The 16715-nt window shown below is 43.8% G+C and overlaps 1 protein-coding gene across 6 annotated transcripts in view; it reads left to right on the top strand.

The window, feature by feature from the left end:
* The window catches only part of MSH4 (mutS homolog 4), an 87243-nt gene extending 78187 nt beyond the window's left edge, over positions 1–9056 (top strand). For 5 of the 6 annotated variants that reach the window (XM_020968519.2, XM_020968523.2, XM_020968525.2 and 2 more), the window contains 4 exons: positions 488–616; positions 2981–3155; positions 5260–5348; positions 7450–9056. In XM_020968519.2, the coding sequence (XP_020824178.1) occupies positions 488–616; positions 2981–3155; positions 5260–5348; positions 7450–7650 (594 nt within the window). In that variant the 3' untranslated portion in view covers positions 7651–9056. The remainder of the gene's footprint in view (positions 1–487; positions 617–2980; positions 3156–5259; positions 5349–7449) is intronic. The other variant, XM_020968522.2, reaches the window with a different exon arrangement.
* The last annotated feature ends 7659 nt before the right edge of the window (positions 9057–16715 follow it).

Raw genomic sequence — 16715 nt, forward strand, 5'->3', positions numbered from 1 at the left:
TGGATTGGGTTAGCCATAAGCTTCCATACTGGCACAACATTTCCTGTAGTTTTCTTTGCAGTTATGCTAGTTTTAACTGTGTTAAAATTAATTTGAAAAGTCAAATATTTAATGATAGAAATTTACAGGTCACTAGTATCTTGGGTTTCACCCCCATTAGCCTAAAATGAAATATATTGCTTGGGTTTTCTTCCCTTCAGTCTAAGATACTGTAATTTCAGTGTTGGCTACTTGTTCTTTGTATTGTCTGATGCACACATGCGGTGCATTTTTATATGCCCATCAGCCATTAATATTGTAATTACCTTTGGAATCATTGGCCTCCTATTTAAGAAAGAAAAGTAATCTTTTACTCTGTGTGGCAGATTTCTCAGTAAAGCTTCATTTCAGATGAATTAATCATCTGTATTTTTTCCCTAATTTTGTTTTTGATCATCCTGACAGCTTCGTAGGCTGAAGCAAGTAATATTAAAATATTTTTCCCTAGATAGCATATATACTCCATAATGCTAACGACAGATCACTCATCCTAATTGATGAGCTTGGCAGAGGTACTAATACAGAGGAAGGCATTGGCATCTGTTACGCGGTCTGTGAATATCTGCAGAGCTTGAAGGTATTTTGCCGTATTTCTTACACATTCATCCAGTTACTTTTTGATGTAACTTCTTTCATTTAGACAAGCATCTAGCTGGCTTTAATGGACATCACTCACAAATGAAGTCCCTTAGCAATCCAAGGTAGTGAAATAGTGTGTAGAGCTTCCTCAGATGACATGAAACTTCAGGAGCTGGCTGAAAAATATTTGTAAACCCTGAGTTTTGCTTCTCATTTCATAGAGCTGTTAATAAGAGAGTTCTAATGGGGATAGAAAAAAATAAGGATTATGAATAATTTAGGTATTGGATAGTGAACCTTACGTTAACAATCGCATCCTAGATTTAGACTTACTTCTGTTGTTTTTGGGACATTTAGTCAAGTGGGGTTTACTAGAGTTGGTACCGTGGATTTAAGATGGGAAATTTTGAAAGTATTATTGTTTTACAAACTTTTAACCTCTTTTGATAGCCTACTCGGGCAGTATATCATTGTGTGTGTGTGTGTGTGTGTGTGTGTGTGTGTGTGTATGCACACACACATATATATATGCACACACACACACATATATATATATGTATATATATATATATGTATATATATATATCTCATTGTAACCAAGGTTTTCTTAGATGTTTTCCCATTAGTCTATTTAGATTTGTGGTTTTGTCTCCTATTTGAGTCATAGTTGTTGATTTTCTTCACACCTCACTGATGAACTGGGTATAGGACTTGGAATCTGGAAGTTTCAGGTTCTACCTCTGAGTGGGCCACTTGCATCTCTCAGTCTCAGTTTTCTCATCTGTAAACTGGGGATAATAACATCTGCAGTCCTTCCCTAAGTATATATAAAGTACTTCACAAGCCTTCGAGATCTCCAGAAATGTCAGTTGTCTGTATTGGGATGCCAATCCTGGATCAGTTTCTAGCAGATTATTTTCTTACAATCATTATTCGGCCATCTTTCATGTGAGCCATTTCATCTGTCATTTAAAAACAAATGACTCACCACTCAGCAGTCCCAGTGATAACCCATTTAATGGCTCATCACTCACTTCTTAAAACCTTCCTGATGTTTCCTGCCTCTGCCCATCATAGTGGTGGTGTCTGCTCAAATATACCCAAAGAGGATATTATTTAGGTCTTACCCTTAAATGGTTAAAGAAGGGGATTCATTAGAAAGGAAATTTACAAAATCAGAAAATTGAAACATTTTTGTTTGTCAGCTCTCATCTCCTCTGCAGTTGTTTAATAGTTCACTTCAGCAATAACCTCACGTGTGCAGAACATGAGAGGAAACACAAAATAATTATCAATAGTGATACCAGTTAAAACCTGTGTAGCAAACTCCTTCACAATATCTCTTTTGAGTTTCACAACAACCCCAGAGGGAAGTATTTTGATTATCCTCATTTTATGGAAACTGAGGCAGAGGTTAATTAACTATCCCAGGATCACCTGTGTTTGAGGAAGGATATGAATGTGGGTCTTACTTGACTGATGACCAGCTGGCTCTCCACATGATAAAAGAGCTTGGTGCAGTTGGAAAGGTAAATACACGAGTAAGTGTAATAGAAGGTAGGACCCGATAAATGCATAGGAAAGGTAGGAAGTACTGTGGCATTAGGAGGTGGGAGAGAGTGCTTCTCCCCTCCTGAAATGCAGCGGGCTTCCTGGAAGAGCTCCCGTTTAGAGCTGGCCCACACATTGCCTTTGGGGGGCAGGTCGTGAAATCCAGGGAGAGGAATAAGATTTCAGAAGTCATGGGGAGACCTGCAGAAGTATGATGAGGCACCTGCTTTCCAGCATTGACAGGTGGCGTGTGATTTTAGAAGGCATTTGTAGATGAAATACATGAGGGCTAAAACATTTTCTTTTAGGTTATTGAGAAACGTGTGTTTTTCCCCAGAGATTTAATATAGATGTGCATGTTTGCATGGGTGTATGTGCGTGAGGAGGGAGAGATGGCTTCTGAGTGAGGACCCCGGGCTGGGGAGTGACTCTGGAGTCTCGCTGCCCTTCTCAGGGGCGCAGGCGACCCTCCTGGATGGGGTGCCACCGCCACCGATGCACCTGGGTAAGGAGCCTGGAGCTTAGTGGGCCCTTGAGAAATGCTGACGGATTGGTTGGTTCTGTGCGGGGCAGTTCGCAGTGAGATCCCAGGGCCCCTACAACAGGGCACACACAAACGCATGCAGGAGAACGTTGTTTGTTTGAGGGTTAAACTCTCAGAGTACTCTCTAACAAGCAGACCACGACTCTTCAGCTCCATACTTGTGTGGCTGAATTACTGTGAGTGACTATGCGATTCTTAGCTTGCTTGAATGGAATCCCTTCATTTACCTGACAGGCCCTAATGTGAAGTTTCTGGTCCCTACTGTAGGCATTCACGCTGTTTGCTACTCATTTCCTGGAGCTGTGCCAAATGGACATCTTGTTTCCCAATGTTGAAAATATCCATTTTGAAGTACAGCACGTGAAAAGCGGCCTGAGAAGCCGAGAGTCGATCACATACACCTACAGACTTTCTAAAGGACATACAGAAGAAAAGAATTACGGTATTTCAGATCATTCTGTCCACATCAGTGCTCTGAAGATAGAATTACTGCCTGTGGTGTGATGGATGCTGCCCTCCTAAGCTAAGCATTTATGCTTCTCTGGACTAGTCTGTCTTTCAAAACACCCAACTTGTATTTAAAGAATTGAATTGAATTTTGAGCCTATAATGAACTACATAATGTTGCCTAAACACTTGAAGCATCTGGAAAGTTTCAGACAAATGCAGTTTAGCATAGACCTGAAGAAAAGGGGCATGGAGCAGTGGGCAAAGAGCCAGAGAGGCCTGGGTGCAAAGGCTGGCCTCTGACACACAACACAGCGTTGGGCCAGTCATTGAGCACCTCTCAGGGCTCAGGGTCAGCAAGGGCCTGAAATGCTCCCCAGGGCCAAAGCAGATTAAAATGGAATCGAGAGAAGTTTAACAAAAGAAACAAAAATACAGCCGACTGCAGACAGTGTCCTAGGCAGTTTTCTGAGTCAGCATGTGCCTGCAGGGAACCTTGTATCCAGATTTGTGCCTCTGAGTTTGGGACCGCTGCTCCAGGCCTGCATTGCTTCAGGAAGCTTCTTCCCTGACAGTTCTCTGTAGCACTTAAATCATAGATCCCTAGATCTTATGGTCTTTATAAACTGAAAATTCATATTCCCTGCACAGCATTTTGATGGCATGAGCAGGAGTTTGAATCTGCATCCTATTCACATTCCACAGTGCTCTAATATTTTATAATGTCATTCCAAAGGGAGTAAATGCATGAGCGAGTGATCGAATGTTCTCAGAGGAGAGCTGATGTTTTTTCTATCAAATTTGTCATGTAACAAACGTGTGACGCTAGACAGTTGAGAGAGAATATCCAATTTACTTATAAATCTGAGGTTTATTAGTGCCAATTATTTGAGCTAAGGTTATGACCCATTTGAGAAACCACAGTCTCTGATGAGTATTTTTAAATGTCAGGCAAAACCAGTATATCGGCCTGTACAAATGTTACTTCGTTTTATTCAAAATGCATCTGGTCGGAAATCTTTGTACCAAAAAATATTCAAAGATCTTGTATTTGGAGGACTGTGTTTAAGACTGGGGTTCTTAACTTGGGTGTTTCATGGACCCCTTTGGCAGTGACCTGAGGACCTCTTCTGAGAATAATATTTGCTGCCTGCAAATATTGAGGTTGAGGTTAGTGAAAATTAAATTGTCATTTTTTTTCCATCTAAGTTCACAGACCTCCTGAAATCAATCTGTAACCTTGAGGAATCCGTGGACCTCAAGTTAAGAACCCCTGGTTTGAGACAAGGCTAGCAATAATTTTTTCTCTTACAATATAGAAATAGCTAGCTATCTCTTGTTACTAGGATTTTTCAGAGATGCAGGAAAGGGAGCAGGGTCCCCCAAATCTCCTCTGTCAGCCTGACCTCCCAAACTCCCCACTGCTCCCAGATCTCTGACGGTTGAAATCAAGACGCTTTTCTGTATGTGCTTGCTCCAAGCCACCAAGGATGACGAGATGAGACTCAAAAAAGGTTGCGTAGACCTATTTGGCAGCAGACTTGAGCTGCCAGAAGGAAGGACAGAAGAATTGAGGGGAAGAGGAGTGGAGAGAGGGAAAGACAGAGACAGAGAGAGAGAATGAGGGGCACTAGGAGGCCTGGCAGAGCCCATCTTGGGTTGTCCCCAAGCAGAAAATCTGCCCCAGAGCCTGTTCCTTCTAGCTGTGCCAAGGGCATGGAGCTCTCCTGTCTCATGGAGATGGGAAGGAAGAGGCAGAGATGATCTTGTTTGAGGCGCTCCTTAGGAGGGCAGAGGAAGTGTCTTTGTGAGTTCATCCCTTTGTTATCCTGACTTCTGTCTATGCCCCCTGGCCTTCTCGGAACCCCCCCACAGGTGAAGAGCCTGGTGCAGCTTCTATAACCCCCATGTCAGAGCCAGGACTCAAACAGGGCTTCCAGACTCTAGGGCCAGACATTTGTCTACTATACCATGCAAAGCATGGATCTAGTTCTTAAAAAATAATAACAAAAAGACCATTTCATCAGCTAACATTTACCAGTATGAATACCATCTCCAGTCCTGGAAATAAGGCATGGCCTTGTTTTTTTTGTTTCCAGGGATCAAAGCTGCTGAAGCATCGTCACTCCCACAGTCAATTATTTCTGATGCAAAAGAGATCAGAGCTGAGATCACTAGGCAGATTACGGTAAGTGTACTTTTTAGCAAAAAGAATGATTTTGTCCCTTAAAGTCTCATGAAATGTTTTCTCTTCAGAACAGCATAGCTTCTGACTGGGTCATGGGTTATTTGAAAATAAATTAATATGAAATTAGGTGCGTTAGAATCATTTGGTTAAACATCTATATTAAAATTCAGACTTGACACTACAGGGTTTTTTTAAAAGCATTTAACTTTATTTTAAAGAGATTTGCTCATCTAGAATTTCTCTGTAGGAAGAAGGTGAAGTGTGAGCCTTCTGTTTGAAGAAGAAGCTGCTCTCTATGGATAGAAGAACCATGTGCAGAAACTGAATTCAGTCATAGTTACCAGTGGGAAAGAGTAAGCGTCTGAGCTAGGCGGTGGGATGTTTGTCACCTGGCCTCATCTCTCTTTTCCTGGCCAGCCAACCCTTGGCGCCTGTACATTGTAGATCCTGAAGAGACACTCGTTGAGCTGGGCTGATTCATTCTAAATGTTGCCCGAGTGGAAGGAAGAAAGTTGGAAGAATTAGGATCAGACAAGCTCAAGGGTAGGAAGTTAGAAAGAGCCTTGTCCCCACCTCGTCCCATATATAGACGGAAGGAGCCCTTTGGCACCGCAGGGAACCCAGCTCGAACCAGAAGGGAGATGCAGGGCCACCCGTCTCTGCTCCAGAACTCTGGATCCTGAATCATCATCCTCGTGGAGTGATGCTCAATTCTCTGTAGCAGATGTAGGGAGTGATGGATTGGCAGAGTGTAGCAGATTCTGGGGAGCTCCCAGTCTTCTGCTAAAGAACAGGGCTTGTCAGCGCTCCGTGTTTGCATCCCCCGCCACAGGATGGAATTCAAGCAGTGTGTACCCGAAACATAGAAGGAAGACTGCAAGGAGAGGAGGAAGGGAAGGGAGCAGAAAAGGACCAGTATAAGGCTGTTCCTGCAGGACCCCTGGGCACTCCTAAAATTTGAGAACCTCAGAGAGCTTTTGCTTATGGAGGTTAGCTCCACTGATATTTGCTGTATTAAAAATGAAAAATCATACAGTTTTACAGTATTGTTTCATTTAAATTAATAAACCATTTCATATGAATATAAATAATATTTTAATGAAAAATAACTGTATTTCCCAAAGCAAGAAAACTTTAGTGTGAAAAACATCCTTTTTATATATTTTTGTAAATCTCTTTATTGTTCAGTGATTTTGTAGTTGTGTCTGACTGTTCATGATGCCATCTTGACACAGATGCTGGAGTGGTTTGCCATTTCCTTTTCCAGCTCATTTTACAGATGAGGAAACTGAGGAAACAGGGTAAAGTGACTTACCCAGGGTCACATGGCTGGGCCTTATCTGAGGCCAGATTTGAACTCAGAGAAGTCTTCCTGACTCCAGGCCTGGCACCCTGTCTACTGCGCTAGCTCGCTGCCCATGATTTCCCAATGCAGCCATCCCACATAACAAAAAAATGAAAAAGGTCCAGCAGATCCAGCCAGTTCAAGGAATAAGTCTGGCATTGTATGCAGCATTCCTCACCTGTGGTTCCCTGCCTCTCATCAGGCCAGGCTCAGTATATAATTTCACAGCATTCCAGTCCAGTTACTTCGTCACTGTTGTCCTTCCATTTAGTTGTAGTGTATGCTGTCCTCTGGTCTGCTGGCTTCACTCTGTTGTTCCTTACTGTCCGTCCCATGGATGTTCCCCAATAGATGGGCATCGACTCTGTTTCTGGGTATTGGTGGCTAATGCAAATACTGTGGGGTCCCTGTACGGTCTCACTATGCACATGGCTGATGGGTTTCCCATTCCTTCCTGAAATTAAACTAAGAGGGGTGAGCTGCTATTTTTTTAGGCAGAGTTTGGTTAAAGAATGTTGCACAAAAAATTAATAAATTGTCATAAAGTAGTAAGAGCTCAACATAAATTCTGTTTCTAGGTGTGATAAAGATTGCTACTTGTTTAGGTGTTGAGTTGTTTGGAAACCAGAGGCTGGACCAAGCAGCCTCCTGAGCTCTGCGAACCCCAGAAGTGGGATAGCCAGAATACTGCCCGACCCTGCTTGACTGAATGAAGCTCCTACCATGCACCTTATGACCATTAAGCATATTTTTCAGGAACAGCAAAGCCAGAGCAGCCCTGCTGAAGCCTCCAGACAGAGGGCCGTGTACCAGCTGGCCACCAGGCTCCTTCAGACGGCCAGGAATTCCCAGCTGGATGCGAAGAACTTGCGCCTTTACTTGAGAGGCCTCAAGACCAAGTTTGGAGCAGCTTTGTCTGTGGCTGGACGAGGATCAGAAGAGCCTGAGGAGAGATAAGTGACGTTCCCCAAGCCACCTACATCTAGATGAAGGGGACTCAAATTTATTTTTTCCAGAGCAACATCAAATGATGATCTGTATCAAATTTTTGTATTTTTCTTTTGTAATCTACAGTATAATCTGGGATAAATTTATGTTTTTAATAGAATGAGTTTTACATATGTTAGGTGAGTAGGTGGCGCAAGGGATAGAGCGCCAGGCCTGGAGTCATAAAGATCTGAGTTCAAATCCAGCCTCAGATACTCACTGGCTGTGTGACCCTGGGCAGGTCACTTGACCTCTATTTGCCTCTGTTTCCTCATCTGTAAAATGGGGATAATAATAGCACCAATATCTGAGAGTTGTTGTTAGGCTCGAATGGTTCTTGTAAAATGCTTAGCACAGTGCCTGGCATGTAGTAAGCCCTATACAAATGTTAGCTATTATTATTACATTTGGGGGAAAAAAATCACTTTTAGTAACTCAGCCATGTATACAATTTTTATTTTATTTGAAAACTTTCATTTTAGGTCTTTACCCTGTCTGTAAGTGTTTACCATCATTATTACAGTCATGGCTACTGAGAGGCCATGTGATGTGGTGAACAGAAACTTGGCCTCTGGGTCGGGGAGAAATGACTTTAAGCCGGGCCTCTGACACATCCTGGCTGTATGACCTTGGGCAAGTCGCTTCTTTTCTTGGAGTCCCGGGCAAATTTCCAAGACTCCAAGTCAGAGGGCAGGTGCTGACCTGTATTGGTAGAAGGAATTCCTTTGCTGGGAATTCATCGTACTGGGGAAATCAAAGGTCCAGCCCCACATTTAGTAGAGTAATAACAATAACAGCGGGCATTTATCTAGAGCTTTGAGGTTTGCACAGCCTTTTACAATTGTTCTCCTTTCTCAGATGAGGAAACCAAGCCCAAGGGCGGCTGTGAGATGTCCCTGCTTAGGGGCTCTGAAGCCGCACATGGAGTGAGGGCCTCCAGATTCTGGGGGCAGCAGGCCCATAAAGCAAACCAACCAATGTGTCTGTGCACACACACGCACGCATGCAGTTGTCATCACTAAGCAGCCCCAGGGGAGGTCGCACAAGTCTGTCTTATCCTCATAAGTAGGGAAGCCCTGTTCTGTTCTGAAAGGGGACCCCTCCCTAGGGGCTTATCCAGGAATTCCTTACCAGTGCTTGAGATGTTCAGGAAGCCCCCTCAGCATGAGCTCTCCTGAAGCTCTTCAGGATAGTGTTGAGATCTCTGAGCACTCCTCTTGAAGTTCCTTACAGCCTTCAGTCTGTGTCCTCTCTCTGCCTCCTCTGTCTCTCTGACTGTGTCTCTGCCTCCTCTTTCTCTCTGTCTGTGTCTGTTTGTCTCTCTGTCTTTCTCTGTCTCTGTCTCTCTCTCTTGTCTCTCTCTCTCTCTCTCTCTCTCTCTCCTCTCTCTCTCTCTCTCTCTCTCTCACACACACACACACACACACACACACACACACACACACAGAAAAGGTACCGTTTCCGTTTCTGGGTGGGGAATCGTTGAAGTGACCCATTCTGTCTTCCTGAAGGCCAATATTATTTTGTTACCCTCTTACTTTCAGATACAGAAGTTTTGGTTAGGTGGATTACAGAGACCATTAGTGAGTGAATGCCAAAGGGAAATAGACAAAGAAAAATGGAAGAGTTGTAGTTGACCCGCTTAATGGAGAGAAGCTGATCTGTTAAACTCAGCGCTTTGCTAGATACATGTCTGTGGACCAGAGATACAAAGTCCTAAGAGAGATCTGGCCTGTGGCCTCGAGGTCACAAGTGGCCCTCCAGGTCCTCAAGTGTGGTCCTTTGACTGTGACACCAATTTCACGTGGAGTTTGGATTCAGTCAGTTCAGTTAGAAATGTAAACTTTTAAAACAATTTTAACATTGTGTTTGTTGTTTACTTTATTAAATGCTGTTCTTTCTTATAATTTTAAGCAAATATTACCAGCTAGGTACATGAAGAAATAACTTTTTAGTCAGGTGAAATATGATTTTTTTATAACTGTAGTTTAATTTCAGGATTTAGTATATTTTAAAATGGATAGTCCTGCTACTTAATTTTATTTCCCCAATGACACATTTTGGAAAGTGAGTATATTAGACAATTCTGGAATTTGACATTATTTAATAAAGTCTGTCTTTGTTTTAATTCATTGCCTTTGCTATTAAATGTTCTTTGTATAGAAATTTCTAAAGCAGTTATCCACAAAAAAGAATTTGGTCCTGTGACAAATTTCTAGCAGTCAATGGTCTTTAAAAAAAAAATCAATATGGTGGCTTTTTTGATCGGCAAAAGGACAATAAGGAAAGAACAAGGAAGAGTTAAGGAAGGAAGATGGATGAGTGCAGACAGTGGGAGAATTCAGTGTGGTAAGTATCAATGCCTCAGCTTTCCTTTGGGATTGACACAAAGGTCAGATCCGGCCAGACCTTTTACAGTGTATATGTTGTGAAGGTCCAGTCTCCTAATGCAAAAACAAACAGAACACCTGCAGCCAACTGATTGGTTTTGTTTTTATTTGAGATTAGCATTACTACTTAACTGTTACTGAAACACAAATTGTGTTTTCTATTGACCCCTCAGATGATTAAAGACCGATTCATTTATAGCCTGAATGTACCCAAAATCAGCAAAGGACAGTTACGAAAATAATATCGGCAAGCCTGGATTAAAAACTAAACCACAGAGATTCCTTGGCCTCCTGTTGTATTTGTGTATGTGGAGGTCATGTCTCCACCCCCTGTTCCCCATCCAGTGTGGGCTTCCTTGAGGGCAGAGGCTAGACCATTTTTTGTCTTTGTGTTGCTGAGTGACTTTTGCATACTAGGCTTAATAAATGTCCCCTGAACTGAATTGAATTTGGTATTAACAGTTACAGTTTTCATTCACCATAGCATCTATAATGTATAGTTATTATAACAGTAGCTTTGTTGTTCTGTAAATCAGAACTATTTTAAAAGGTCTATAATTTCAGCAGCGTTGGTCCATCCTGCAGATATGCAATTCATGTTCCCTCAGCACCTTTGTTAGTGGATGTTGTGAGTTATCATGGCCATGAAAATTCATCTTTGCTAGTTAACCTCTCCAGTCTTAGCTAGCCACAGTCCATCTTTGAGCCCATGCTCAGAGCCTTTCCAGCTGGGTGGAGTATCCGCCTTGTGCTCTCTTGGTAAAGCATTCCAAATTGGGATCTTTGGTTTGGGCCCAGTTGCTATTCCTTACTGCCATTTCTGCCATATTCCAGGTGTATCTCCCAATTCTGAAGGGGGTGGAGAAAGCAAGGAAGCAGTCTGAATCCTGTGGAAAATGAATATTTCTCTCTCTATTTAATAACCAATTATTGGATTAGGACCAAGGTTTTTTCCCTTTTCTTCTTCCTCATCCAGAAACCAACTAAAGTGGGAAATTTCTCTCAGAGATTCACCCAGGCCAAGATCTAATCAGATAGTAAAAGAAATTCTAAGTTTGGGCTAATGAGTGTATTCCTGCTCTTTGTGTTTGCTCAGACAGGCCTGAGAAAATGTTGATTCTCTCTTTTATCAAGACAGGTGACATAAATTGATGTCTCTTTGACCAGGATTTGAGCTATTTGAGTTAACCTTTTGATTAACCAATCAGAGGTGATTCGGCATCCCTCAGGAATTCCTCCTCTTCGAAGGTATATAAACTGTGACCCCACCGCCAGGAGGGTCTTTGGTCTAAGAGACCATCCTTTCACTAATAACCTGCTGGCCTTATCAATAAAATAATTAAATTACCATGAACGATGTCTGGCGAACTTCTAAATGTCACCAAACGATCTCTCTGGGTAGATCTGTTTACTCAGGGCCATATGAACCAGCCCCAAGAACACGGTTTATACTGACTCCAGGACAGCATCACCATGCTTATCCCCTTTTATATTAAGATCTCCTCACAAATACTTTCAGGGCATCGATTTGCAGTTAGGTGACTGAGGCTGCCAGATCCCCTGAACTGCCGAGTCTGCCCTGCTGTCCTCTGGCGTGGAAGAGGAAGGAGCTCAAGCTAGCTGCCTACCACTCATCCTGGCAGGGAGGGAAGCCCGGACACCTACCCAAGCCAGGTTTTGGGAGTCACTGGCAGAGAGCAGACAGGTGTAGGGTAGAGGAGAAGAGTCCACCAGGGTGGTCAGTGCTTGTCCAGCATCCATCAAATGGCTAAACTTGGCTCTGCTAGTACTGTGCTCTTCCCGATGAGGCAGACGGTGAACTTCCTACAATCCAGAAATGTATGATCCAGAAGGAGAAACATCTTGAGCAGAAGGGGATCCTCAGAGGTTGTGCTTCCCAACCCCACTATTTACAGGGAAGGAGACCGAGCCCCCGGATGGCTCAGTGATGGAGGAGGTCACTGGGGTAGGGAGCATCAGAGGCCGTCATCCACCCCCAGCAAGCGCTCTCTCCATGGCATCGGTGGCATAAAGGTAGAGTGAGCCTAATCTAATCTATTATGTGATTCAGTCACCAGCCCTTTATTAGCTGCCTTCTGTGGCCCAAGCGCTGTTAAGGTAATGTGTGTGTAACGTTATGGGTGAAGAGGGGGCTCATTTAGAATGCCGTGCCTAAAATGTTCATTGAAATGCACCTTTAGATGAAGTTAATGCAGTAGTTTATTACCTTGTAGGCATATAAAGGACAGTCATCATTAAAGAATTGGGGATGGGAGAGGAGCCTAGGTGGAGGCGTATAGGCAGGGAGTCAGCTGGCCTCTGCACATTCCCCTTCAAACAGCTGCCACAGGAAGACACTTTTCCATCCTGAGACAACTGAAGAGGTCCCCAGGAGACGTTGGGATGGGGCCCTGTAAGCCGGCGCATGGTGGCAGCCCTAGCGGTGGGCTGGGAGGTGGCTGCAACTGCGGCAGGAGCTCTCAGCCCAGAGATGGCAAGGGGGTGGGACAAGAGATTGCAGTGGCCCTTCACCGCCTCTAGGCGCAGCTGGTGCTACCCAAAGCAGCTCTGGATCACAGTTGCAGGCCAGGAGGAGCACTGGCACTTGGGGCTGCAGAGCGCAGACCAGGAGAGCGGTGATCGTCCCAGGATCACACCACCTTAAAAACTTGCAGACCCCAGAACTAGTTCTGAAGACAGCAGCACATGAAGCCTGGAGCTTCATCCCCAGGTGAGCAGAGCCCAACCTCGACATGATGTTCAAAGTGAAGAAATAGTCCGGGAAAATGAGCAAACCACAACAAAGAACTTGACCAGAGTTGAAATGAAGGGCTGGGGCCGCGTGCTGTGCTTCAGCTGAAGTGAGGAGGGCTCTGGCCTGGGAGTCAGGAGGACCTGAGTTCAAATCCGTCCTCAGACACTTGACACTTCTGAGCTGTGTGACCCGGCCAAGTCACTTAACCTTGACTGTCTCACCAAAGAAGCAAAAGTAAATAAATAAATAAATGAAATGAAGTGAGGAGGGCATGGGAGACCATCCATCTCAGACAAAGCAGAAGCAATATTAACTGGCAAAAGGTACCACAGACAATGAAGTAACATCAAAAGTTTTACAGAAAGGTTTTTTTTTTTCTGATTATGGCCTCTTTTTTTAAACATATAGGGAAGTGAGTTAAATTTATAAAAAAAAAAGCCATTCCCCAATTGATGGTCAAAGGATATGAACAAGCAGTTTTTGGAAAAAGAAATAAAAATTATTTATAGTCAGATGAAAAAATGCTCTAAATCACTACTTTTTAGAGAAAGGCAAATTAAAACAACCCTAAGGTACCACCTCACATGTGACAAATGACAAATTCTGGAGAGGGTGAGGGAAAATAGGTATGTTAATGAACCATTGGTGTCACAGTGAACCGAACTACATCTTTGTAGCAGCTCTTTTTGTGGTGACAAAGAATTGGAAATTAAGGGGATGCCCCTCAGTTGGGGAGTGGTTGATTGGCATATGATTGCAATGGAATACTGTTGTGCTATAAGAAATGATGAGGGGATCTCAGAAAGAAAAACATGGCGAGACCTACACGAGCTAAGGCAAAGGGAAGTAGAAAGAACCAGGAGACCAATGTTGTCATGAAGACCAGCTGTGAAAGACTTGGCTGCTCTGATCAATACAATGATCCAAGACAATTCCAAAGGACTCACGATGAAAAAATGCTGCCCACCTCCAGAGAGAGAACTGATGAGCTCTGAGTGCAAAGTGAAGCAAGAGTCTTTCTTTCTTTCTTTCTTTCTTTCTTTCTTTCTTTCTTTCTTTCTTTCTTTCTTTCTTTCTTTCTTTCTTTCTTTCTTTCTTTCTTTCTTCCTATGTGGCTAATATTGACTATGTTTTGGATGATTTCACATGTATAATTGATGTCATATTGTTTGCCTTCTTAGTGGGCGGGGGAAGGGTATGAAGGAGGAAGCAAATCTGGAACACGAAATTTAAAAGAAAGGAATACTAAAAAATCATTTAAAAAAGAATTAGGGAAAAATAACTGTATTAGATTTCTAAATTCAGTAGTTCTCCAGAGGCTCAGGAGCTGGCAGTGAAGATAGCCATTTGGGAGCATTGTTGGTTGGTAGGTGAGTTCTGATGGCTATTTAAGAGCCACATAAATAAAAAAAGGAACAATAGAAAACCACACGTGCTTGTGTGCCAAAGTGCTGACTGAGAGCTCCTTAGAGGTGAGACTTGAGATGGGCCTTGAAGTCTTGGTAGAGCTGATTGGAGTGTGAATTCGTGTTAACGGCAGCGGTATCATGAAATAAGCTCATCTACATCTGACTTATTTCCGTTTTCTGCAGGCCGACGCTTAGCCAGCAAAGGCATTTAGCCCAATTTGTGCACCAGGTGGCGCCCTTCTCCAGCCGTGGGTCCGGGCGGTCCCAGAGAAGCTGTCCAGGCCTTCAGCAGGAGATGCTCCTCTCCCCTCTCCCTGCCGACCCATGAGGGTCAGTGGCCCCCACCAGCTGGTTTCAGTGAGTGCAGGCTTACATCCTCTTATTGTGCTTTGCAGATAGTGCCTTTGTACATTTGTTTGTTCAGTCATTTTACAGTTGAGGGTCTGTGGGCGCCATTTTCCCAAAGGCACGTGCTCACAGCTGTCTGTGTGTTTTGTGTTGGTCATTCTCATGATACTTCACACTTTTTCAGTATTATTGCATCCTTTATGGTGATTTGTAACCAGTGATCTTTGACACTACTATTGTCATTGTTTTGGGCACCAGAGGGCAAATGTAACTGATAAATGGTGCATGTGTTCTCTCCCTCTCCTTGAACTCCCCTATTCCCTGAGACACGGCAATATTGAAATTGTTGTTACTCATTCATTTTCAGTCATGTCTGATTCTTCATGACCCCTTTTGGGGTTTTCTTGGCCAAGATACTGGAGTGGTTTGCGATTTCCTTTTCCAGCTCATTTTACAGATGAGGAAACTGAGGCAAACAGGGTTTGTAAGTGTCTAAGGTCAGATTTGAACTCAGGAAGATGTCTTCCTGACTCCAAGCCTAGTGCTCTATCCACTGCCCCACCTGGCTGCCTCAGTATTGAAATTAGGTAAATTAATAACCCTACAGGGGTCTCTGAGTGTTCAAGTGAAAGGAAGTCAATCTATGTGGCAAACTTCAATGATGTCTTATTTTAAGAAGTTTCCACAATCACCCCAGCTGTCAGCAACCAGCACCCTGATCAGTCAGCAGCCATCAACACTGAGTGAGACTCCACCAGCAAAAAGATTATCACTCGCTGAAGGTTCAGATGATGGTTAGCATTGGGTTTTTTTCAATATTTTAATTAAGGTATATGCATTGTTTTTTTAGACAGAATGCTATTGCACAATTAATAGATTACAGTATAGTGTAGACATAACTTTTATGTGCACTGGGAAACTAGGAAGTTTGGGTGACGTGCTTTATTGTGATACTCTGTTGTGGTGGTTTAGAACCGCACTGACACATGCCTGTATGTGGTGTGCACTGCTTGTGGAACTGATATGAAATAGAGTGGACGGGATTGAAAGGAACTTCCCAGACCTAGCCAGGGTGTAACTGTGTAGATGTGTGTAATTCTCAGGTTTTAGAGCGGTGGGCTGCTTTTCCCCCCACCCTGCATTTTGAATCAAGACAGGGATCCAGGCCTCAATCACATGGGACAAAGAGACACTACAGGGGTTGAGAATGGATCCTGCATGGCCTTTTGTGGGGAAAAGTATTTCCCAGGCAAAGAGAAGGGACCTGCTGAGATTTCTGTGACCTCCATGACACCTGCTTACGGCACATTCGGCTTCTCCTTCCTTCTCTTACGTCCATGAGGAAATGTATTAGAAACACTTGTTAAACAGTATCGAAAACAAAGAGACATTGGGTTTCTTCTGTTTGGCCTCAGAGGACAGAGCGGGACTCAGGGGTAGACATGGCAAAAGAAGCACATTTTAGATGAAGGTCAGGGAAAGTTTTCCTAATGATGAAAGCCGTCTCCAGGTGGGTAGAGTGGAGTGGGCTGCTTTGGACCATCTCCCAGCAGAGGCTGCGTGGCCACTATGCCCTACACACTATTCTTTTATGTATCATAGCTGTACTCTGGGTGGAGTGAGGGTGGCTTGGACTGAATGACTCATGGGTAGCATCCATGGGATCCTGGGAGCAGAAAGGGGAAGGGGGAGTGGAAGTCAAGGACCTGGCTTAAGATCCTGGAGAGAGTTCACCGTGTGACCTGTGTGAGCCTTGGCTCTTTGACCTCCCAAGTGCCCATGCGAACGGAAGCTTTCTCAGGGCAGAGACTTGGGCTTGTGCCTTTGTATCCACTGGTGCGCCGTGCTGGTAAATGTGACCCCAACACTCTTAAGGTGATCTGCATCATGAAGGGCTTCTCTCTCACTTTCCTAGACAGTCAGCAGAACAACCCAAGTCCTGATGTGGGGCCTTTGCCAGTGTCTCAACTACAACCCTTAAAGTGTAACTTGGGAGCCAGCTGCAGACCACAGAGCAGAGCTCTGTGCCAAGGTGTGGGGCCTGACGCACAGTCAGGGCTTCAGAAATGCTTAATGAGTGACTGTAAACTGATGAGCCTGGGCCAGACGTCTTCTCCTTCTAAGACCTAGGAC

The sequence above is a fragment of the Phascolarctos cinereus genome, unplaced genomic scaffold, assembly GCF_003287225.1.
Source record: "Phascolarctos cinereus isolate Bilbo 61053 unplaced genomic scaffold, phaCin_HiC Scaffold_5;HRSCAF=322, whole genome shotgun sequence".
NCBI lineage: Eukaryota > Metazoa > Chordata > Mammalia > Diprotodontia > Phascolarctidae > Phascolarctos > Phascolarctos cinereus.